General features: G+C 39.0%; 1 protein-coding gene across 1 annotated transcript in view; it reads right to left on the bottom strand.

Annotated features, from left to right (window-relative positions):
- The window catches only part of LOC109237337, a 39,282-nt gene extending 20,087 nt beyond the window's left edge, over nt 1–19,195 (bottom strand). The window contains exons 1-4 of the mRNA XM_019403633.1: nt 18,820–19,195; nt 18,278–18,711; nt 17,804–18,148; nt 17,183–17,461 (exon numbers count right to left, since the gene is read on the bottom strand). Coding sequence (XP_019259178.1) covers nt 17,183–17,461; nt 17,804–18,148; nt 18,278–18,711; nt 18,820–19,195 — 1,434 coding nt within the window. The remainder of the gene's footprint in view (nt 1–17,182; nt 17,462–17,803; nt 18,149–18,277; nt 18,712–18,819) is intronic.
- Between the last annotated feature and the right edge of the window lie 7,176 nt (nt 19,196–26,371).

Raw genomic sequence — 26,371 nt, 5'->3', positions numbered from 1 at the left:
CTTCTGAGCCACCCAATTTAGAGCACAACAGGTGCGTTCTAGCAGAGAATACCAAGCCTCGTACGGAGTGAACTTCTTGCTGAGATAATAAATGGCATGTTCTTTCTTTCCCGTTTCATCATGCTGCCCCAGGACGCAACCGAAGGCACCATCTAACACTGCGATGTAGAGAAACAGAGGTCTACCTGGCTCAGGCGGGACCAAGACCGGTGGTGTTGACAGGTATTCTTTGATCTTGTCGAAAACTTTCTGGCATTCATCGGTCCACTTGGTGGCAGCATCCTTTTTCAACATCTTGAAGATCGGCTCACAGATGACCGTGGATTGTGCTATGAACCGGCTGATATAGTTAAGTCTCCCCAAGAAACTCATTACGTCCTTCTTGTTCCTTGGCGGTGGCAATTCTTGAACGACTTTGATCTTTGATGGATCCAGTTTGATTCCCCGGCGACTCACAATAAACCCAAGCAATTTTCCAGCTGGAACCCCAAATGCACATTTCGCTAGATTCAGCTTTAGGTTGTACCTTCGCAGTCTATTGAAGAATTTCCTCAAATCTTCTATGTGATCAGTGTCCTTCTTTGACTTAATGATGACGTCTTCTATGTACAGCTCGATCTCCTTGTGTATCATATCGTGAAAAATGGTAGTCATGGCCCTCATGTAGGTGGCCCCTGTGTTCTTAAGGCCAAACGGCATCATCTTGTAGCAGTACATTCCCCATGGCATAATAAAAGTCGTTTTCTCAGCATCTTCTTCATCCATCCAGATCTGATGATACCCAGTGAAATAATCTACCAATGATTGCAACTCGTGCTTGGCGCAATTGTCAATCAGGATGTGTATGTTTGGTAAGGGGAAGTCGTCTTTTGGACTGGCCCGGTTGAGATCCCGGTAGTCGACACAGACTCTGACCTTCCCGTCTTTCTTTGGCACTGGCACAATGTTAGCTAACCACGTTAGGTATTCCACTACCCTGAGAACTTTGGCTTTGACCTGCTTGGTGACCTCTTCCTTGATTTTCAAACTCATATCAGGTTTCAACATTCTGAGCTTCTGTTTTATCGGTGGACATGTCGGATCAGTCGGTAGTTTGTGTGCCACAATAGATGTACTCAGACCAGTCATGTCATTGTACGACCAGGCGAATATGTCCTCATATTCTCTTAGAAACTCTGTGTAATCCTTCTTTTCTGATGACCATAAGTGAACGCTGATTCGTGTTTCTTTGACGTTTTCTGCATCTCCCAGGTTAATAATCTCGGTCTCGTCCAAGTTGGACTTTAGCCTATTTTCAAAATTCTCGACTTCCTTAACAATCTCTTCCGGTATGTCATCATCCTCTGAGTCTATGTCTGTTTGTTGCGTTATCTCATTGCATGTCACAGTCATTGGTTCATCAAGATAAGTAATAGTAATGCTGTATAAATAAAGTAATGAGAGAAAATAATAAGAGTAAGATTTATAAATTCCATAACTTGTTTTTGAACATTGGAGCTCTTTCTTGCGAAATTTTAAAATGCGAAAGGAAAGTCAACTAGTAAAATAAAAGAAAATAGTGCATGATGCTTGTTCAGCCTTGCTACCCCGAGGCTCGCCGGGCTTTGGTGGTTCTGACGGTCCAGTTATTGAGGCATGCTCCTCTGCTTACAGCCTGTATGGAAGGGCCTTCCTCCCCCTCCTCCTCGAAAACGACACAACAATCCATGTCATCGTCTTCCAAGAACGAATTCCTCATTGCTGCCAGTGCTTCCTCTTCTTCTGACCCATAGATAACATCGGCTGGTTGGAAGGTCTGCTCCAAGCGGGGTATTGGCTGCTCCAGTGGGTAGTAAGGACCACGCCATGGTGGCGACCATTCGTTGAATTCTTTCCAGGTATACTCATACCCCAATCCGAAGGTGGTGCCATGTTTCTTGATCTTGATGGGCTTAGCGGTTCCTTGAAGGTTTTTGCTAAGTCCCTTGCCGGTTTTGTATCCACTCCAGTTCAATATGCTTTCAATTTTGTTGTCCCACCACTTATCCTTGTCAACGGTGTTGACTCGCTTGATGTGGCGGTAAGTTTCCCCGCTTATCCTTCTTCTGCCTCCTATTGCTGGAATATTCTGGCGACTGTATATGGGATTGCTACAATCGCCGTGAATGATCACCTCTTGGTGGTTCCATTTAAACTTCACTACCTGATGTAGTGTTGATGCTACAGCCCCAGTGGCATGAATCCATGGTCGTCCCAACAACAAATTGTAAGATGCCGGCACGTCTATCACTTGAAAATCAACATCAAACCAAGTAGGCCCCATTTACAAACACAAGCTAATTTCCCCTATAGTAGACCTTTGGGAACAATCGAAAGCTTTGACGTTGATGGCCCCGTCCTTGATCTCATGCAGTCCATTTCCCAATGTCCTGAGTGTTACCAACGGACAAATGTTGAGGCTGGACCCTCCATCAATCAGGATCCTGGTGATATAGTAGTCTTCGTACTGCACGGTGATGTGCAATGCCTTGTTGTGACTCAACCCCTCTGGTGGCAGCTCGTCTTCATGAAAAGTGATCTTGTGACTTTCCAATACCTGTCCTACCATGTTCGCCATCTCTCCTCCGGTGACTCTCAGGTATTGCTGAGAGTGCTGAGTGAGGCATATGTACCAAGCAACATCACTGGAGGAGAGATGGCGAACATGGTAGGACAGGTATTGCAAAGCAAGGATAGAAATCTGTGCCGGTGTTTTGTTCAGCTGATCAATGACTCAGTATTCTTTGGCTTGTATCTTTCTCCAGAGATCTTCGGGCCCAGTTTCAGTGATGGTTGGCCGACTAGAGGCCTGTTTGCTTGACTCGGCCAAATGTTCCGGGGTATAAACCCTGTCGGTTCTTGTCATACCCTGTGCCGCAACGGCTTCCCCGAACTTGACCTTCCCTTTTCTTCTGGCCTCGGCTGTGTAGTCCCAAGTTATGGCATTTGTGTGGAATGGTGTTACTGCCGACATTGCCACTGGAATTGGCGTGGCTATCTTTACTCCGAACGGAGCAGGCCCCTTAGGCGGTAAAACGGCAACTTTAAAGGGTGTAGGTGCGTTTGCTGGTGACATAAACTCAACCTCAATTGGCGCTGGCGTCTTTGCAGAGGGTGGTGCTTCAAACTCGAGTGGCATGGACATGTTTACCTCGGCGTCCCCAGAAGGCTGAATCTGGACCACAATCGGATTAGGGTGACTACTGGCTTCTTTGGATCGTCGCCTTTTGTGATTAAACCGATTGATCCCTTGGGGTCCCAGTCATCCTCTATCTCGATCATGTGAACACCTCCGCCCTTGTGGTCTGGCAGAGGGTTATTGCGGACATTCGGAGTAGGCTCCTTTGCTAAAATGATCTTGTTATCAATCAAAGTCTGGATCTTATCTTTCAGAGAGCGGCATTCATCAATGGTATGTCCTTTCATGCCAGAATGGTATGCACAGGATTTATTTGGATTGACCCAGTGAGAAGGGTTTTCAGGGGTTATAGCAGGGATAGGGGTGACATAACCAGCGGCTTTGATCCTTTCGTACAGCTGGTCAATTGGTTCAGCAATGGCGGTATACTGTTTGGAAGGCCTGTGGTCAAAATTTGGTCGAGGTCTAGGGAAGTTTTAACGTGGGGGAGGTGATTTATAGTGGGATGGTTGGGTGTTGAAGGCTTGGTAAACATATGTTGGTTGGGAGTATTTGGGTGAAGTGGGCTGATATGCGGGAGGTAGAGATGACTGATAAGTGGGTGGTGGAGTATGGTAAGAGGGTGAGGGTGCTTGGTAATTCGGAGTAGGTTGATAGGTGAGTGGAGGTATTGGATAGGTTTGGTATTTGATAGGGGATTTGGTCCTCTGTGCAACCATTACAGCACCTACGTCCCTTTTCTTGGACGTACCACCAGACTGTAAAGCCTTATTGGTAGCTTGTAAGGCTTCAAAGTTCGTAACCATACCACTCTTGATGCCTTCCTCGATCCTTTCTCCTAGCTTGATAATGTCAGAAAATTTGTGGCCTTCGATCATCATTAATCTCTCATAATACTGTGGGTCTTGGGCCCGAACGAAGAATTTGTTCATTTGCTCTTCTTCCAAAGCAGGCCTAACCTTAGCAGCTTCTGATCTCCATCGTGTAGCGTACTCACGGAAGGTCTCTGTGGGTTTCTCCTTCAAGTTTTGAATATAGAACACATCTGGTGCATTCTCTGTGTTGAACCTGAATCTGTTCATAAAATCAGATGCCATGATTACCCAGTTCGACCACTTCTTTGGATCTTGGCTAATGTACCAAGATAAAGCGTCTCCCTTCAGGCTCCTCATGAAAAGCTTCATGCGGATTTTCTCGTCTCTTCCCACTCCGACCAGCTTGTCACAATAGGTTCTCAAGTGGACCTTGGATCCCCTGTACATCAAACATCTCGAACTTGAGGTTTGTACCCCTCGGGCAGTTCGACATCGGGCTGTATGCAAAATCTTCATAGTTTTAGCCGCTCAATTCCCTTACTACTTTTAACGCCTTGAATTCTGCTAGTCAACCTTTTAGTTCTTCGGCCAGATTTCTGATGAGTAAGTCCTTATCATCGGACTCGGGTGTGCTTGAGATGGGCTGGGTGGAGTGTGGCACAGTCTCTAGTCGTGGAGGGTATTATGTTGGGTGTGGCAGTGGTCATTTGTGGAGTTCTGGAGTTCTGGGAATGACAGTGGGGTGTTATTTGAGGTATGGCAGGTAATTGCAGTGGTGGTGAGGAGCGGATGGTTTTTGTTGCTTGGGATGTTTTGCGGAGGTACATGTAAGGCCCCGGAAAATTTCGCTAAGTAACCTAGGATCTCGTGGTGCCACGTAAGGCTTATTATAATATTTTTTATATGCTATTAACATGGTGTACATCATTGGATTTGGTAAATATGTGTATAAGTCTTATGGTAAGTATATTGGGGTCCAAGGAAAGGCCTAAGTCTAAGAAAAATAGGAGAAGTTCATAATAGGCTAAAAATTCCAAATGAGCTTGCACTAGTCCATACTTTGAACGATCATATCTAAATATATTATAAGGTTTTATGTGATGAATAACCTATCAAATGAAAGGTCTTCGAGTCTAGTTTCCAACGCTTCAAACCGTTCGTCATTTGGACATTCCTACGCAAAGTTATGATCCAATTACCAAAGCTGGAAAAATGCGATCCTTGTCAAATCTGCGACCGCAAAACCTGTCGCATTTCTGACTTTTGCGGTCGCATTTCTGTCGCAGACTGGCCAGTGTAACCCAGTTTGGTGCGCCAATTCTTGCGTGATTATGCAGCCAGCATTTTCGTTTTGCGAAGGTCCGTTCTGCTATAGTGCAGGACCCGACATCGGAGGGTTATTTATTCTAATTTTTATAACCCGGACCCATTTCAATAGTATAGGCTTGGGGTTCATTTGGGGTCATTTCTTACTGATTTTAGAGAGAGATGAGAGCATATAGAGAGAGAAAGGAGAGGTCTAGCTTCATAATCATCCAAACCTTGCATCAACCTTCAAGAATCAAAGAGCCCATTCATAAGTTCTTCATCCAAGAGGTAAGATTCTATTCATTAGGCTTTAATTTCGAGTTTGGGGTATGAGATGGGGTATTGAGGTATGATTCTTGGGTGTAATACCATTATGTATACATGCATGTACAAATTAGGTTTGTGGGAAGATTGCTTAACATAAATAAGTAAAGATTTGGTTGGGGAATGAAGGAAAAGCCTTGAAAAGGAGATTTGAAACTAAGATGCTCAACTAGTATTTGATAAAATGCTCAAATGAGCTGAAACCATGAATACCTTTCTAATTTGTGTTCAATTTTGTTATGTCTCATATTAGATTGGAATTGCTAGAATTCCCGGAACGTTGTAGTAAATTAAGGAAAGCTTAAACGAGGTATGTACGACTAACTTTGACCTTTGTAAAATCACCTTGTTTGGTGTTGAGTGTTTGGTATGTGATTTCTATGTGGATTGTTTGTGAAATTCTTGTGATTGGTATGGTTGAGTATTTGTGGTGAAGTCTTTCGATAAGATGGTGTAAGTAATTGGCAATAAATCAAGTGTGTGATTGTGAATTGCTATGTGGTAAGAATTGTGAAACAAATGATGGAAGGAAATAGTAAGTGATGCAATCGGAACAGCTGTGGTAATAACATGTATGGCTTGTCGTGGAAAATTATTGTTGTACATAAAATGCATATGAGTTGTGGAATACGATGGAAATGGAATCGATGACTATGGAAGCTCCTTGCAAATTATTGTTGTTGCTCTTTGAGAATTGTTGTTGTTGTTCTTTGAGAATTGTTGTTGTTGTTCTTTGAGAATTGTTGTTGTTGTTCCTTGAGAATTGTTGTTGTTCTTTGTGAATTGTTATTGTTGTGGTATTGTTTGTGAATTGTGATTGTTCGGTAGGATCGGGTTGCGCGCCGCAACACGAAGTAATAAGGTGTGGGTTGTGGTGATAAGGGTGGCCGAGGTAATAAGGGTGGAAAGTGATCAAAATCACTATTGAAATGAAAATATGAGAAAGTTGTGAAATCATTGATGTGAAAAATGTTGAAGGGGAAATGGAGAGATTGTAAATTTGTTTGGCTTGATTATTTCCTCTCATGTGTATTTGATTGTTGATTCCATTATTACTGTATGTGACTTGTGTATTGTTTGAGTTTGCTTAGGGCAAAGTTTGTTCATACATACCAGTACAATTCAAATGTACTGACGTCCCTTTTGCCGGGGGCGCTACATTCGTGTTATGATTTTAGGTGGATCCATAGCAGGTACTCCAGTCTACCGACCGTAGCTCCCCTTCACTTACCGTCAGCTGTATTGGTGAGCCCCTTTCCTCTCGGGGCCCTGCGTGGCTCATGCCGCTTTTATTCCGGAGTCATGTTTTGGGTATTTGTGTAAGGTATAGCCGGAGCCTTGTTACCGGCAAGTATTGTATTATCTTTTGTATCCTTAGAGGCTCCATAGATAGTAAATGTGGGTTACGAACTTATGTAAATATGTATTTTGTATGTTGGGCAATTTAAGTTGTAAACCTCATTAAGTAGCCATGTATGTTATGTAAGTTTTGTATGTTTGGGGCGTGACAAACTTGGTATCAGAGCCTAAGGTTTTAAAGTGTCCTAGGATGTCTCGGAGCCGCGTCCAGTAGAGTCCTTCTTATCGGTGTGTTGTCGACCACATCTATAAGTTGGAGGCTATTCGGACATTTAGGAATTTCACCCTTCTTTGATACTCTAATCGTGTGATAGAGCTCAAGTTAGGGAGCTGATTTCCTCTCTAAGTCTTGTTCTCAAGATTGGTAACCTTGATACCATAATCCGCGAATTTGAAGCATGTAAGGAGGGATTGAACCCACGATTGAGTCCGAGGGGGTTGCCCAAGGACTTGTTAGGAGAATGTAATGATATGTGGATGGATTGGTAAAACATATCGCTAAGAGGGGAGTGTCCTTGTCCCTATTGATGTCTCTGCACCACCAGATCATGTAGTATATCAGTATGCTACCTACGTACGTTAGGGATGTGGAGTAGAGGAGTATCGATTAATCTATTTCCCTACCAACCTAAAGTCATTAAGGGAGTCAAATGAAAATTTCTACTCATTGTATATGTACATCCATATTGCAGAATTCTCATAAACATGGTCTTAACAAGGTGTTGAATAACAAAACATTGCGTGTATCGACTCTTTTGAACGAGACGCACTATTCGTGAATCTACTCTATTATGAATTCTCTTATTTACATTTTTGTGGAATTAAGTTTTATAATTATGCCCTTGAATTGAGTTATAACTCTAGGGTTGATACTTCCCACTTGCTTTTCCTAAATTCTCACCAAGGGACTATATCCGATGAATTTCGTACAGAATCTTTTTATTTAAATGGACAAAATCTACTCGCTCGTGCCTATACATGCACCGTCGTAAAATTTACCAATGTGGTGTCAAGTTCCATGCCAAGCATCCCAGAGTTGCAATCCTTCTCGAGTCACTCTTTTACTTAGTTGTGTATATGGCTTATATGGTTTGAACAGTCAATCTACTCTCTTGCGAATATCATCATGAAAGCTTCTCATTGCCTAGTAACATAAGAGTATACCTTCACACCTATCACATGAGTGCATGTCAATCGAAATGGTCACCGTGTGCATAAAGTCTCTCTGAAAATTGGGATCCTCACATCCCCGTTATAGGAAAATATTGTGTTGCCATAACTTTCGTGTCCACTTGGGACATCCCGCAGTAGGTAGCTCACTTTGTTCTAGTATTGTGGTTGCTCGTGGCATAGTCGTATATTGCAGTTGGAAGTTAATATAGCAGAAGCATGTCCAGCTCATAACAAATGTTTATTTTCTCTTTACACCTCCATAACATGTGTTCATTGTGTTCTTTAGTTAGTGAATCCATTGTGCTAGTTTCCCCACACTTGTTCGAAAACCATGAGAGAAATATCCTTCTATGAGTCATTATAACACTTCCTTTCTCGTAAGGACCCCTACTAGGCTCTCTGTCAAGACCAAGCACACCTTCGGTGGTTATTGTAGCACGACGTCTGTTTCTCTTGTTTTTCTGTATTTCATTATCATATGGGTAGTTCTCAAGTCAAAATCCATGAAGAACTCATTATGAACATCTGCAAACCCTCCATTATTATTCTATACTATCTCATTGGGTTCCCATATCACTTCAAGTTCATCAAGGGTTGATAGCATGTCACAATTACTGAAATTGAATGATCTCTTTCGGATAATGGATTATCTACACTTGTGCTGGTCCAACGATCTGCTTATCAGTCTAACTCTCGCCTTTAAGTTTTGGGTTGACCAAGGAGAAATACACCTAGTAACACATTCATATGTCAAAGCCTTTCTCTCAGTCAAGTCTTATAGCATCTCCCAATGTGGTTTGCAATAGCTGGTTGTGCAGAAGTGTGTCGTAGTGCTTCATTATGAAGTAGAGTTGCTAAACATAATTGGATTATTTTGAATTCTAGAGCTATACATCACGTGACTTCATACAGAGATCTTCTTTAAAAAATATGGTAGCTTCTCGTAATCGCTTTATATTACCACCCTTCCTAGTGAATACAATGTAAAGGTTACTTCCATAAGGCTCTTTCACTTTCTTTTCATTTGTCTTGCAGGGTGTGTTGTTTAACCGTAATCTTCAACGCGATATTATCCCAATGTCTTGACTAGTCATCCAACTATGCGATTCGATTAAATTCACCTCATTTTTCTTATATGACTACAAGCGCCTCGAGAGTGGGCAAATTTCTCCTTTACTATGGACTTCTAATATCTTTGACTTAGTTTAAGTTTGTTGGTTCCAAGTGGTGCTCATTAGTTTTGCTACACTACTATCTATTTCATCTGATAACTCTCATTATAGAAAATTCATTTACGTTTCATGGCATCAAAGGGGAAGTCTCGTAGCATTAAGGAAGGGGACATATTCCTTTAGTTTGAATAAATAAATATTGCTGGTATTCCTTGTAGATGTTCTTCTAACAACCATTGACCTGCTCCGCTTATTCATGTGACTAGATAACCCATGTTACTTCCCCTCGATAAATGCATTAAGACGCCTAATTCTTTCGAACTTATCCATGTGAGCACTTTGAGGTCTTGTTTTATACCAACTCGTAACGGTTTTGAGTACTTTCTCACCATTGTTAATGATTTTCTAGGACCACGAGGGCATATCTATTGGCTTTCAAAAAGTAATGATTTTTCCTTAAGGCTCAAGAATTAATTGCCATGATTTCAAACCAAAGTGTATGTCCTTTTCAAAAGTCTTAAATGGGTCGGATTGAATGGGTTACGTGGCCTCCTTCTCACTCGACTTCTAGAATAATTGACTATATCATTTTCATGTGAGGGGAGTTTTGCTACCCTTGGTATTCCACCTCTTTGGGTGGATAGGAGCGTCATTTGTCTTTCTCCTTGGAGCATCATGTTAACCATTAAGAACACCTCTAACCAATACATGATTTCATCCCAACATTTAGATGTCCGAGCTATGTGGTTTTACTCATGAAAGGTGTGAGATTAGATGCCTTCAAAATTTTTGCACATATCATGAGCATATTGATTTGAAAGACAAGTGTCCGTATCTTTAGTTCTCTCATATATGATCAACTATCAGGAAGGGTTAAGCTGTCTGAAATGTGATAATCTCATAATTGTTCAACTTCTTATCATTCTCATGGGCTTACGGCATATATTCCTTGTGTCAGCTAAAGTCAGGAGTGTAATTCCACTTCATGTATTTTGAATCCCATGTCGCATTCAAGGTACCAGAGCATGAATTGATTTTCCCTTCACTCTAGGAAATGACTGGGTCATGTACTTGAATATTCCTCCTTAATGATTCCTATTACCAATGTACTACTTACCCCTATGCCTCATTTGTGTAATAATTGACGTCGTCACAGTGATTAACCATGTTAGCATTGTTAGTTGTAACTTTCATGTCCCTTAGCATATAACCTCAGAAATTACTCTACTCAGCGCATTAATGGATTCCTGAATAACTCCAGCCTGATCTTGAACTCTGTTGTTCCTCATTGTATTAAAACCATTGGGTATTGTAAGTTCAAACGAGTCAAAGATGAAGTTCACAGTGGGGTCACATATATATTTGATAGGTAATTTTATGGTCAGTTTATGATAGCACATCTTAGAGTAATTGTTGAAGGTCATCAAGGGTTTAGTGTGAGTGTTCGCCTAGAGATTTAGAGTTTGGAAGGTGAGCAGGCTATTCTCAGTATTTTCCCTTGAAGATGCTATGTGAGTTGATAATAAAGGTTGCATAAGTGTATTCCACGTTAGGCCGCACTAGGAGTATGAAGTGTCTCCATAGTTGTTCGCCATATTTTTTGTGGATTCACATGTCTATGCCTAAGAAAGTAGGTGGATATCAATTGTGTATCATTCCGGTGGAAATTATTGAAGGTGAAGTTAGTGGATAGTTAGCTTATGCGAAATATCTACTTGTTATCCTTGTTAAGTAAGTTTTGGTGTCGAAATTGCTCCGGTAAATGTGTTCTGGCAAAGTCTATAGATATAAGAGGCCATTGAAGGCCGAGAGTGTTGTGGAAATAAAATATTTTCTCTTGGTTGCATAGCAGCTGGTTACAATTTGAAAGTTACCTTCTAGGTGATATGATTTCAAAATGTGCAGTCCATGCCCGGGTATCATCGTGATAAAGTAGTTTTTGTAATGCTGAGATTCTTGTCATTGATATATAAATATTGTGGTGCTTTATCGAGTTGAGGAAGCCACATGAGAGGCGGAAGAGGAAATGAAAGAAAAATATCCCCATCTGTTTGAACAAGTCTAGTAGTGATCGTGCGAACTCTTATCTCTAAGTAAACTAATGTTGTGTTCCATTTAGTGCAAATACACCCCATATCTCCCCTAAATGCTTTACTATTATAACTCCTCAAGTTGTACAAGAATTATATGTGTTGTGATTATTTGAGTCATATGCAAACCCTTTTTGGTAAATGAAAGTTTTGTAAGAACTCTTGTGATAAGTAAATGATTAATGGTAGTATAGATTGGTAATGATTAATTGAAATGCGTATAGTGTATTGGTTGAACTGTATGGGACTCATTGTAGTGACCAAACTATGTGCAAAAATGTGTCAAGTGATTGAATATGTGCAAGTGTTGAGGAAATGAATTGTATACCAGTTGTAGGGATAATAGGAGTTGTGTAATGATGCTGGGAAATATGTTTTGGGGGCTCTCTGACAGGTAGATATGTCCAAATTACAAAAGAAACTCTGGCGAAATTTTCTAAAAATAGGGGAGTTAGTGAAAAATTTGGGAGCTTGCATATCATGTTTTTCTTTTTTTTCAAAACCAACTGATTTTCAAAATCCTCATTCGAGGATGAATGATCCTAAGGGGGGGAGAATGTAAGGCCCCGGAAAATTTCGCTAAGTAACCTAGGATTTCGTGGTGCCACATAGGCTTATTATAATATTTTATGTGCTATTAACATGGGGTACATCAATTGGATTTGGTAAATATGTGTATAAGTCTTATGGTAAGTAATATGGGGTCCAAGAAAAGGCCTAAGTCTAAGAAAAATTGGAAAAGTTCATAATAGGCTTGCACTAGTCCCTACTTTGAACGAGCATATCTAAATATGTATAAGGTTTTATGTGATGAATTACCTATCAAATGAAAATTCTTCAAGTCTAGTTTCCAACGCTTCAAACCGTTCATCATTTGGACATTCCTACACAATGTTACGATCAAATTACCAAAGGCTGGAAAATGCGATCCCATGTCAAATCTGCGACCGCAAAACCAGTTGCATTTCTGACTTTGCGGTCGCATTTCTGTCGCAGACTGGGCCAGAGTAGCCCTGTTTTGGGCGCCGATTTTGCGGTGCATTATGCGGCCAGCATTCTTGTTTGCGGTCCGTTCTGCTATAGCAGACCCGACATCGGAGGGTTAATTTTCTAATTTTTATAACCCGGCCCCATTTCAATATATAGGCTTTGGGGTTCATTTTGGGGTCATTTCTTACTGGTTTTAGAGAGAGAAAGGAGAGGTCTAGCTTCATAATCATTCAAATCTTGCATCAACCTTCAAGAATCAAAGAGGCCATTCATAAGTTCTTCATCCAAGAGGCAAGATTCTATACATTAGGCTTTAATTTCGAGTTTGGGGTATGAGATGGGGTATTGAGGTATGATTCTTGGGTGTAATACTAGTATGTATACATGCATGTACAAATTAGGTTTGTGGGAAGGTTGTTTAGCATAATTAAGTAAAGATTTGGTTGGGGAATGAAGGAAAACTTTGGAAAAGAGATTTGAAACTAAGATACTCAACTAGCATTTGATAAAATGCTCAAATGAGCTGAAACCATGAATACCTTTCTAATTTGTCTTCAATTTTATTATGTCTCATAGTGGATTGGAATTGCTAGAATTTCCGAAACGTTGTAGTAACTTAAGGAAAGCTTAAACGAGGTATGTATGGCTAACTTTGACCTTTATAAAATCACCTTGTTTGGTGTACAAATATTTGGTATGTGATATCTACGTGGATTATTTGTGAAACTAAATTCTTGTGATTGGTATGTGTTTACTTATGCGGAATATTTGTGAATTCATGTGATTAATGTGCCTTGAACGTTGTTGGTTAAGTATTCCGATATGATAGTGCAAGTAAATGGCAACAAACCAAATGTGTTTGTGTGAATGTGGTTGTGTGGTAAGAGCTGTGTAACAAATGAAGGAAAGGAATCGTAATTGATGCAATTGAAGCAACTGTGGTAATATCATATGTGGCTTATCGTGGGCAATTATCGTTGTGACTTAAATAGTACATCGGGCTGTTGAATAAGATGGAAATGGCATTGATGGTTATGGAAATACTTTGTGAATTGTGCTGCTATTCCTTGAGAATTATTGTTGTTGTCCTTGAGATTCGTTGTTGCTGTTCTTGAGAATTGTTGTCGTTGTCCTTGTGAATTGTTGTTGTTGTTGTGTTGCTTGTGAATTGTGATTGTTCGGTTGGATCGGGTTGCGCGCTGCAACACGAAGTAATAAGGTGTGGGTTGTGGTGATAAGGGTGGCCGAGGTAATAAGGGTGGCCGAGGTAATAAGGGTGGAAAGTGATCAAAATCACTATTGAAATGAAAATATGAGAAAGTTGTGAAATCATTGATGTGAAAATGTTGAAAGGGGAAATGGAGAGATTGTAAACTTGTTTGGCTTGGTTGTTTCCTTTCATGTGTATTTGATTGTTGATTCCATTACTACTTGTTACTTGTGTATGGTTTCAGTTTGCTTAGGGCAAAGTTTGTTCATACATACCAGTACAATTCAAATGTACTGACGTCCCTTTTGCCGGGGGCGCTACATTCGTGTTATGATTGTAGGTGGATCCATAGCAGGTACTCCAGTCCACCGACGGTAGCTCCCTTTTCACTTTCCGTCAGCTGTATTGGTGAGCCCCTTTCCTCTCGGGGCCCTGCGTGGCTCATGCCGCTTTTATTCCGGAGTCATGTTTTGGGTAATTGTGTAAGGTATAGCCGGAACCTTGCTACCGGCAAGTATTGTATTATCCTTTGTATCCTTAGAGGCTCCGTAGACAGTAAATGTGGGTTATGAACTTATGTAAATATGTATTTTGCATGTTGGGGGATGTAAGTTGTAAACCTCATTAAGTAGCCATGTATGTTATGTAAGTTTTGTAAAAAGGTGTTTTAATTATAAATGGCTAATTCCTTGATTAATGAGCAATGAAAATACGGGGTAACACGTGGGATAGGAAAGGCACCCAGGTCCGCCTTACTGGGGCTACCCGGTCGGGCGCCGGTCATGTCCCTCGGTTTGGGGCGTGACAAACTTGGTATCAGGCCTAAGGTTTTAAAGTGTCCTAGGATCTCTCGGAGCCGTGTCTAGTAGAGTCCTTCTTATCGGTGTGTTGTCGACCACATCTATAAGTTGGAGGCTATTCGGACATTTAGGAATTTCACCCTTCTTTGATACTCCAATCGTGCGATAGAACTCAAGTTAGGGAGCTGATTCCCTCTCTAAGTCTTATTCTCAAGATTGGTAACCTTGATACCATAATCCGCAAATCTGAAGCATGTAAGGAGGGATTGATTCCACCATTGAGTCCGAGTGGATAGCCCAAGGACTTGTTAGGAGAATGTATTGAGTTGTGGATCGATTGGTAAAACATATCGCTAAGAAGGGAGTGTTCTAATTTTTATAACCCGGCCCCATTTCAATATATAGGCTTTGGGGTTCATTTTGGGGTCATTTCTTACTGATTTTAGAGAGAGATGAGAGCATATAGAGAGAGAAAGGAGAGGTCTAGCTTCATAATCATCCAAATCTTGCATCAACCTTCAAGAATCAAAGAGCCCATTCATAAGTTCTTCATCCAAGAGGTAAGATTCTATACATTAGGCTTTAATTTCGAGTTTGGGGTATGAGATGGGGTATTGAGGTATGATTCTTGGGTGTAATACTATTATGTATACATGCATGTACAAATTAGGTTTGTGGGAAGGTTGTTTAGCATAATTAAGTAAAGATTTTGTTGGGGAATGAAGGAAAACTTTGGAAAAGAGATTTGAAACTAAGATGCTCTACTAGTATTTGATTAAATGCTCAAATGAGCTGAAACCATGAATACCTTTCTAATTTGTGTTCAATTTTGTTATGTCTCATAGTAGATTGGAATTGCTAGAATTTCCGGAACGTTGTAGTAACTTAAGGAAAGCGTAAACGAGGTATGTATGGCTAACTTTGACCTTTGTAAAATCACCTTGTTTGGTGTACAAATATTTGGTATGTGATATCTACGTGGATTATTTGTGAAACTAAATTCTTGTGATTGGTATGTGTTTACTTATGCGGAATATTTGTGAATTCATGTGATTAATGTGCCTTGAACGTTATTGGTTAAGTCTTCCGATATGATAGTGCAAGTAAACGGCAACAAACCAAATGTGGTTGTGTGGTAAGAGCTGTGTAACAAATGATGGAAAAGAATCATAATTGATGTTGGGCGATGTAAGTTGGGTTACGAACTTATGTAAATATGGGTTACGAACTTATGTAAATATGTATTTTGTATGTTGGGCGATGTAAGTTGTAAACCTCATTAAGTAGCCATGTATGTTATGTAAGTTTTGTAAAAAGGTGTTTTAATAATAAATGGCTAATTTCTTGATTAATGAGCAATGAAAATACGGGGTAACACGTGGGATTGGAAAGGCACCCAGGTCTGCTTGACTGGGGCTACCCGGTCGGGCGCCGCTCATGTCCCTCGGTTAGGGGCGTGACACTTCTAATACCTCTAACGGATGTGGGAGAGGGTAATCCTGCTATAAGATTAATTTTAGCCTTATCAACTTCTATTCCTTTAGCAGTGATTTTATGTCCTAAAACAATTCCCCCTATTACCATAAAGTGACACTTTTCCCAGTTAAGAACAAGATTTGTCTCTTCGCATCTTTTAAGCACCAATGTTAAATGATAGAGACAATCATCAAATGTCTTACCAAAAAGTGTGAAATCATCTATGAAAATTTCAAGAAACCTTTCAGTCATATCTGAGAAAATTGCCGACATGCAACGCTGAAATGTAGCAGGAGCGTTACATAGTCCAAATGGCATTCTTCTGTAAGCATACGTACCTTGGGGGCATGTGAATGTGGTTTTCTCCCGATCTTCGGGAGCAATTGGTATCTGATTATACCCAGAATATCCGTCAAGAAAACAATAAAAACTATGCCCTGCAATTCTTTCAAGCATTTGGTCAATAATAGGCAAAGGAAAATGATCTTTCCTTGTGGCATCATTGAGTCGTCTGTAATCAATACAGACTCTCCATCCTGTGACTGTTCTTGTAGGTATAAGTTCATTATTATCATTTTTAATTACGGTCATACCTCCTTTATTTGGTACTACCTGTACAGGACTTACCCAAGGGCTATCAGATATTAGATAAATGATACCTGCCACTAGAAGTTCCACTACTTCTTTCTTGACAACTTCTTGCATTGCCGGATTAAGTCTCCTTTGGGGTTAGACTATTGGTTTGTAATTATCCTCCATAAGGATCCTATGCGTGCAAATAGCTGGACTGATTCCTTTGATGTTAGCTATAGTCCACCCTAAAGCTCCTTTATGTTTCCTCAAGACTTCTATCAGTTTGTATTCCTGTTCTGGAGTCAAAGAAGATGAAATGATTACGGAAAATAATTCAGGTTCAAGAAAAATAATTTTTAAATGAGAAGGAAGATTTTTGAGTTCAATTTTTGATTGAACTTCTTCTTGTGAGACTTTCTCATTTTCTGATTCTTTTTCCAATATTTCCTCTTCTTCTCTGATTGTGGCATTTTCATCACTTGTGGTACCTGACCTGACTAAACATCTTTCCAATGAATCAGTAATTAACTAATTATCTTTGTATTTGTCTACAAGGTCATCTAGTAAGTCAATTTGAAAACAAGATGCTGATGACTCATCCCCAGGATATTTCATCATTTTCTGCATGTCAAAAATTACTCTTTCCTCATCAACTCACAAAATTAGTTGTCCTTGATGAACATCAATAATTGCTCTCCCTGTTGCGAGAAATGGTCTCCCTAAAATTAATGATACCTCAGTATTTTCTTCCATTTCAAGCACTATAAAATCTACTGGGAATACAAATTTGTCAACTCTGATAAGGATATTTTCAATAATTCCTTTTGGTTTCTTAGGACTTTGATCATCTAATTGAAGAGACACACCAGTATCTTTCATTTCACCAAGTTCTAATTTCATGAAAATTGAAAAAGGCATTAGATTTATTGAAGCACCCGAATCACATAATGCCTTTTCAAAGTGAGCACCTCCCACAGTACAAGGAATTGTAAAACTCCCTGGATCGCCAAGTTTCTGTGGAAGCTTATTTTGAAGCATAGCACTACATTTCTCTGTAAGCTTAACAACTGAAACTTCTTCCAATTTTCTTTTACTTGACAAAATTTCTTTGAGAAATTTAGCATATGAAGGCATTTGTGTCAAAGCTTCTGTGAAAGGTATGTTAATGTACAGTTGCTTTAAAATATCCAGAAACTATGAAAACTGTTTGTCAAGATTTTCTCTTTTCATCTTTTGGGGAAAAGGGAGGGGTACAGAGTGAGGATTTGTCATTAATTCATTTTCTTGTACCTTTTTTCCTTTATCTTTTTGTTCTTTTAGAAGTTCAGAGTCTCTTTTATTCTCACTTTCATTTACCTGTTCCACTTCTTGTGGTTTTCCTTGTCTATCTGCATATGGATCATCAAGAGTTTTACCTGACCGCAGAGAGATGGCTTTGAGGTGTTCCTTTGGATTTTTCTCGGTGTTGCTTGGTAGAGCACCTTTTATTTGTTCAGACATGAGGGTTGCTAATTGGCTCATCTGAATTTCTAAATTCTTGATGGCTGAACTTTGACTTTCAACCTTCTCATCAGTAGCCTTAATGAATTTGTACATCATGTCTTCGAGGCTTTGCTGATGAGCTCTTTGGGGTGGTTGTTGATATTTCTGGAAATCATGTTGCCCTCTGTTTTGATTTTGAAAACCAGGTGGTCCCTGTACCTGCTGCTTTTGATTAAAAAATCATTGAGGATTTTCAGCACCATTAGGATTACTCCATTGAAATCCTGGATGTTTTTGTGCCATGGGACTACCAAATGAGTAATTATTTCTATAACCAATCATATTTACCTGTTCTTCATTTTGCGCTGAAGCTTGACATTCATGATTCGGATGATTACCTTCACAAACATCACAATTCTCAAGTTGGGATGATGAGTGAGCACCTACCTGAAAAGCCTCCACTTTTTGTGTTAAAGTCGCAATTTGTTGTGTCAATGAATTCAAAGCTTCAATTTGATTTACTCCTGCCGTTTTTTTTATAATCATTCTGTCTGAGGGCCATTGAACAGCATTTTCCGAAATTTCATTAAGCAATTGCATTGCTTGTGTAGTAGTTTTTCCCATTATTGATCCTCCTGATGCTGCATCAATTACATTTCTAGCAGAGGGTTTAAGACCGTGATAGAAAACATATAAAATATCAGGGTCTTGGATACCATGATGTGGGCATTTTCTTAACATTGCTGCTAATCTTTCCCATGCCTGGTATACAGATTCAGAATCTGTCTGCATAAAATTATTGATTTCTTGCTTCATTTTAAATGTTTTTGCAGGTGAAAAATATTTATTAAGAAACTTTTGGGTCATTCGGTCCCATGTTGTAATGGAACCTCTTGGTAGACTTCGCAACCATGTTTTGGCTTCACCTTTTAATGAAAAAGGAAAAAGCCGCAACCTGATAGCATCTGTTGTGACTCCATTATACCTGCAAGTTTCAACTAATTCAAGAAAATCAATTAAATGGGTGTGAGGATCTTCACTCGCATCACCAGTAAACTGACATGACTGTTGAATGGTTTGAATCAAGCCTGTGCGGATTTCAAAGTTGTTTGCTGCAATTGGTGGTCTCCTCACACTTGATTCTCCTTCAAAATGATCTGGCCTTGCATAATCACGGAGTATTCTATCACGTCGTGGTGCCACCTCATCAAACTGTTCTTCTACTTGATGTGGTGGAAGTTGGTTATTGAGTTCTTCGTTCTCCATTTCCTCTATTGTGAAAAATTGAGACTGTGAGTTTTTTTTCCGCAACAACCGTAAGGATTTTTCAATTTCAGGATCGTATTCGACTAGTTCTCTAGAAGAGGAACGGGTCAGACACTTTCTGAAATTTCTGCAGAAAAGTTAAAATAATTAGACAATAAAAAAAATCTCAAATTAGTAGTAAAACAATTAATCTGTAGTAGACTTTAGCCAATCCCCGACAACGGCGCCAAAAATTTGACGAGTGCCTGGCGTGTGTATAAATTAAACTCGTACTCTGTCAAATTATAGTATAGAAAGATGTCGAACCCACAGAGATTGTTTCATCTATTCTACAGATGCTTCTTGTTTTAATTACTATTTGAGAAAATCAGAAAGAGTTGAGTTGTAAATTAACTAACTAAAAATGCATAAATAGAGCAGTAGAAAATATTTTGTTGTTCACAAATATAATAAAAGGTAGTTGGGTATCTTGACTTCACTTAATATTTCTATTATATAGTAGAATTATTATTCTTCAATTTCAATTTCTCAAAAAGGTATAAATCATTTATAGTATTATTACTATAGTCGAACAATTAAATGCACTCGCTCTGCATGTGCTCCTCTCGGTTATACAATTAATCGTTAAAATTGTAATATTAAAGAACTAGAAATATATACTTGAACTAAAGCATGCTCTTTTTTAGTAAGTCCCTTTCGGTTACTCTACTTGTTATAACTGATTACTACAACATTCGCCTCTTTCGATTACAAATAAGTGTAGAATCAATTTTAACATATATGAGCTAGATGTCACTAAATATAGGTTAACATCTATCAATACCAAAATTAAGTATTACTTCTTCTGCCTCTTTCGATTACAGAATCAGTAAGAAGTTAATATATAGTACGAAATAGATAGATGTTAACAAATTAAATAACACCCAACTATAAAGCAAATAAAATTTAAATAAAAAGCTTCAGCTCAAGCATGTGAAATTGAAGAATAATATCTACTATTATATAAAAATATTAAGATCCGTCATTTTTCCAACACGAGAAAAGTTACTCCATACTGGAGCTAGTATTGCTAATAAAAATATTCTTGTCCATTAGATAAGAAAATAGTAAGAAATATTCAGAAAGAATAATTCCCCCAATTTAATTAAAAGCAGGATATAGAGTAATTTTCAAAGCTAAAATTTATTAGGAACTAGAAACAAAAGCCACTGTAATGACTGGGCAGAAATTTAAAGAACTGAACAACTAACTGAAATGAAAAGGAAAAGCTCTGAAATGGATTCAGTTATCTGCTGAGCTCTCCTTCTCTCGATGCCCCTCTCCGAATTTCTGAGACATCCATTTTATAACCACTCCATAACTAGTTATGCTTTGGTTATGAGTTTTGTTATGGGTTGATTATGGATCTTGGTTATGGATCAGTTATGGGTCTGTTATGAAAGTTCCTTTGTATATTGTCTTCTTTGTGCCTGGTTTATTTACTCCATCACAGCTTACTTTTCTCCTTTGGTGCGCTATTTCTTAAAATCTTCCTTGATTCTGCATCACTTGCTTTGCAATCTTTCCTACATAATTTACTAAAAGTTAGGGAAGAATATGATAATTTCTTTATTTTACAGAGAAAATTATATATTAAAAATCAAGTAAAATATACTTATCACATCTTCACCTCGAAATTTGACTCATAAGTATCACGCATTATTCACAACTCACCCACTTACTCTAACATAGAGGTCACTGACATTACCTTTCCTTCATGAATCAAGTGCCCTCACACAACAAAAGAGAGTAGTTCCACACACAATAAAGTTTAAGAACAATTAGGAACTCAAGATAGAAAGAATTCACTCACTCTCAAAAATAACATTCATATGCTACAAAAGATGCACCATAGGCTTGCCCGTAGTGTAATACTCTACTAATTGAGCTCATTCAGTCTAGGATCAAGTAGGACTTTATTTGGTTGTAATGTAGGCTGCGGGACGGGTAGGATACATTTTGATATAAGAGTGACTACACCTCCCTAAGCACTTTAATACATATACTTTAACATTCAAGCCCCATACTTATGTCAAACCAAACTCCACCTTCACCTCAATGTATATTACCCCATACTTCTTTAAGCACAATTACATCAAGAGTCACCACTTATCAAGGAATATTTTTTTTCACATCAATACAACTTTTTTTTTCCAATTCAAGTGGCTCTTACTTTTTTTTTCAAAAGAGTGCACCTTTCTCCTTATTTCATTAGTTCCACTCAAAAGCCAAACCAACCACCCCACACTTTAGCTTTTACACAGTTCATAATAATTCAAGTGCTCATGAGAGGTTAAAAGGTTCAAATAGATGATTAATTCAAACAAATGGGTAAGGCTTGTAATGTGGTTGCCAAAGAAACAAGATTACAGGCTCAAAGGGGTTAACTACGATACATAACAATTAGGTGGGTAAAATATACATATCTGGCTCAACAAAGAAACGCCTATATCACTTCCAAGACTGAACAAAACTACTATTTCGCTTTGCAAACACACAGGGCAAGTTGTAGGCATCAAATGCAATGCACAGAATATAACAAATCCTTACACACACATGGCACATAACTCACTCGGGATTGGTTTCATCAAGACACTCTAGTCAAAGCAGTTAAGCAAAGTTAAGATCATAAAATTTAAGGTACTTAACAAGAGTCAAAAACTGAGTCTAAGCGTCACAACCAAAGTACTCACTATTCTCAAGGCATAACAAAGTCAAGAGATATTGCTTCAATTCAAAACACAACACAATGGCTCCTATTCCTAAAAAAACTAACTACAGCCGGTTCAAATAAAACCCTTGGAAAAGAACCGCGGCACAAAGAAAAACCAAGGGGTAATTGCTACACTACCTAACAACAGAAAATCTTTTTTTTTTTTACTTAAATCCCTCAAGAAAATTGTCTAATAGATCCATCGTCGGAAAAGTCCAATCTTTTCTATTTTAAAAACAAATTATTCAATTAAACTAACACAACTAAAATAGCATAGAAAATCACTCAGATAATCTCCTCACTCCACACTTAAAATTGTGCATTGTCCCTAATGCACACCAGAACTAATAAAAGGGTAAAAGAGACTCCCTGGTAGGCCAAAGGCCGAAGCACTAACAACTCATGGGGTACTCAAACTTCTCCCAAGCTTGGTCCTTCGTGTAGGTACCTCACACTTAGTTCCAACCATTTGGTTTGCTGTTGCATCCTTCCAATACTTTTGCTTTCCATGCTCCTAAAAAATAAAAAATTGACACTACAAAAATAATACAATTAAAAAAATAAAAAATAAATAAAAGAAAGCAATAAAGCTGGGTTGCCTCCCAACAAGCGCTTGATTTAACGTCGCGGCACGACGCGAATCACATTTTGCCTCCGCGTCGAGCTTATGAATTGAACCCCAAGTTTTGCTTCAAGCTTATGATTATGCTCTTGGGGCGGTACAAATTCTTGCGAGCCAAAAATTAGATAAAATCTTATGCACTTTTTGGCTCTCGACCGAGGAGTGTCACCTTGCCTAGATGGCCTTGAGAAATCCAAAATATAAGGCTCATCTACCTCTTCCTTGGACTCCTTTTTATGCTCATAAGGGTGAATTTCCATTTCACCGTCTGAACATAATGTAGAGAAGTGTTTGGAATGAGGTCCAACGCGCTCAAATACATGAACTTCAAGATTTTTAACCTCCTCAACATCAATCACACTAGAGTCAACTAAATTTGTATCTTCAACGTCCTTGGTTGACTCTAGTATTACATCTTCAACATCGACATCCTCAAATTCTAGTTGGTTAGGCTGTTGGTTTTCTACTCTGACCTCCTCCATTTGCACCTCAATTTCAGCATATAATTCATGCTCTTCTTGGCTACTATCCACAATATTGGCTTGTTGAGCATTAAATACCTCAACTAGTTGACTCACTTGTGCCTCCAGGTTGCGAATAGCAGCATCTTGCCTTTGTATGTGCAGTTGTTTCTCATCATTTTGTTCCACAAGGCACCTTAGCATATCCTTGATCTCTTTCAAGTCATCATCCCTGGGTTCTTTGTTCCTATTAACTTCACAAGAAAATGAAGAACCATCAAAGTAAGGGGTTGAGGAAAGATAAGAAATATAAGCACAACCATGAAAGTGACCATCTAGTCCACCACACATATCACATACATTCCACACATAAGATTGAGTTGGTGCACATTCGGGAATATTTTGATAATTTTGCCATGGGTGGTTTTCTTCACAATATGCATAAGGAGGATTAAAAGCAGAATTATCAACATCAAAATTTCCATAATTCCAGGATGCCATGTTTCTCAATTAACAAGTAAAACAAAAATAAAAAAAAATCAAATACAACAAAACAAAAATAAAAGTTCAAACTTGTAACCTAGCAATGTGTACACCTACAGCTACACCGTTAGTTCCCCGGCAACGGCGCCAAAATTTGATCACGCCCAACTCTAGTCCTAGAAAGGATAAGCGGTCGCTGTAAATATAATCCGATCTAAAAGTCCAGAGTCGAATCCCACAGAGAACTAAGGTTTCGCTGTAATTGTTCAATATCGCAAAGAAGACAAGTTTGAACAATTTCTAAATTATAATATTAAGATTTTTATATCTAACTAATTAACCAACAAATACTATAAAACGGTAAAATTATCAACTAACGAGACAAAGGTTTGGAGACTAAATTAAGGATGTCTAGAGTTATGATTTCCCCAATTGTTGATTTCATTAGTTGCATGTTTCTTATAGCTTTGACTTAGTTGCCTCTATCAATCATGAACTCTCTAGATATCATAAATCTCTCTCAAGCAATTATGATAATTTACTAGACGCACTCTCTCAAGCTACGCTAGCTAGATTCACATTAGTTCACTTAGATCGCACCCACCTATCGTTGTCTCTAATCCAACCTCTAAACCCTCGGTTATGACTCTCGCCTATACTCCCGGAGTGATGTTGTTCAAACAACTACCTAAATATGCACTCTCTCTCAAGAAGATACATAATAAATAGGAACGGCTAATTAAGGATCCTTTCAATTAACCAAAATCAAAACGTAGTTGAACAAATAGAGATTAACAACTAACTCTAAACTATATTAATATAACAATCAATTCATCCCCAAAAGGTTTCATCAAAACCCTAGAAAACGAATTAGCTATTCATAATAGTATGTAAAACTACAATACTAAAAATCATAACCAACAATAAAATAGGAAGAAGAAGGGGAAAAACTCGTAGTTGAATCTTCCTCCTTGTTCCTAGCGTGTTCTTGCCTCCAAGGGTGTTGTCTAACCCTAAAGTAGTGTCACCCCTCCTTCAAAGTGGTGTTTTAGGATGTATTTATATGACCTAGGGTTGATGAGGGGCGAAATTCTTCAATCCAACTTCGGATGGGAGAGCTGGAATCGGCGTCTACCTTCGCGTCTAGACGCAGACTTTGACGCGGATCCGCGATTGCCTTCGCGTCTAGACGCGGACTTTGATGCGGATCCAGCTTTTGAGATTCTTCCATTTCGCGAAGCGCTCCGTGCCTTTGCTTCGCTTCGCTATTTTGTGCCTAAGCTTTTCTCCTTTTTCGTGTCCGACTTCGTGCCACGCACGAGAATAGACGTGCTCCCACTCCTTTAATTTCTTCTTTTTGTGTCGAATTGTCATCTTTTGATCATTTAGCATCCAAACTCGTTCCTACACATAAGAAACACATAATGAGTATATTTCACTTCGAAAATCATGTAATCTCCCACGACACACACCAAAATTAATATGCAAATATACTAAAAAATATGCACTTTTCATCATTTATCAAGAGGCATAACAAATCAGTAATCACAATAAAGCAGTGAAATCTCATAACATCATTTAAACAGTTAAACAACATACAGGAAAAACAACTAAAAAGGTAAAACATATAATAACTGCCCCTCAGGCACAGTAACAATATAATCAGCCCCTCGGGCTATATCTCAAATCACAATGGGTACCCGCGCTCACTGAGGGTGTACAGACTCCGGGAGGGGCCCCTTACAGCCCAAGCGCAATATCAAGTCATCTCGTGGCATCATAATCTCAGGCTGTCAGCCTCATTATCATAATCAGTATATCACTGGTGCGGCGTACAGCCCGACCCAAATGTATCCTCAAAACACAGGCCCTCGTCCTTACTCAGTCAGAATCTCATAAGCCCCTCGGGCCACAGTAAAATATGAAGCTCAACTCAAATACCTTTGAAAATATCATTTAATGTGTTTAACACAGAATAATACAGCTGACTCTTTAAAATAGTAAAATATAGTATGACTGAGCACCAGTATGAAATCAATCAGTGAGGAAAATATCATTTAAAAAAATCCCCTAAGGGTTCAAACAGTTAGCACGAAGCCCACATATGGTATTTAGCCCAAAATATACTAATATCAAACAATTAATTATCAAATACGCAGTAAAATAATCATTCGGGATGGACTAAGTCACAATCCCCAGCGGTTCTCTACCCCACGCTCGTCATCTAGCGTGCGAGTCACCTCAACATAGTCGTACGCTGTGAAATTCCGGGGTTTCATACCCTCAGGACAGCATTTAAAATCATTACTCACCTCAATCCGGCCTGAAACCTAGCTTGAAATGCCTTTGCCCTTCGAAACAACCTCCGAGTGCTCCAAATCTACCAAGTTCAGATTTTTATCATTAATTTATGCTAAACGAATGAATTCCAATTAAAAAATATCAATTTTAAGCACAAAACCCGAAATCAGTCAAAACCGACCCCCGGGTCCGCATCCCGGAACTGGAAAAACTTTATGCCAAAATGTTCTTCATCATCTCACAAGTCCGTACGTATAAAGAACTCAAAAATCGGAGTTCATTTGACCCCTCAAATCATCCCTAGAAGGTCTCTTAATCTCAAGCCCTAACTCCACCTTTTTCTACTGATTTTCATGGATTTAACACTGATATTTTGTTCCTTAATCACAAATAATCGAGTTTTAGCGTCCAAAATCCTTGTCTCAATGAAGAACAATGATTTCCCCTCTTCCAAATCACCTCAAAGCTCTACTTCCCGTTCAAAAATGGTGTATAAGGGTTCAAAGTCGCGGAACAAGTCTTATTAAAACATTCTGCCCAGGCCTTAAAATCCTTCT

Source organism: Nicotiana attenuata, unplaced genomic scaffold (assembly GCF_001879085.1).
Source record: "Nicotiana attenuata strain UT unplaced genomic scaffold, NIATTr2, whole genome shotgun sequence".
Lineage (NCBI taxonomy): Eukaryota > Viridiplantae > Streptophyta > Magnoliopsida > Solanales > Solanaceae > Nicotiana > Nicotiana attenuata.
The sequence above is the reverse complement of the archived record's forward strand: the minus strand, read 5'-3'. Positions and strand labels throughout refer to the sequence as shown.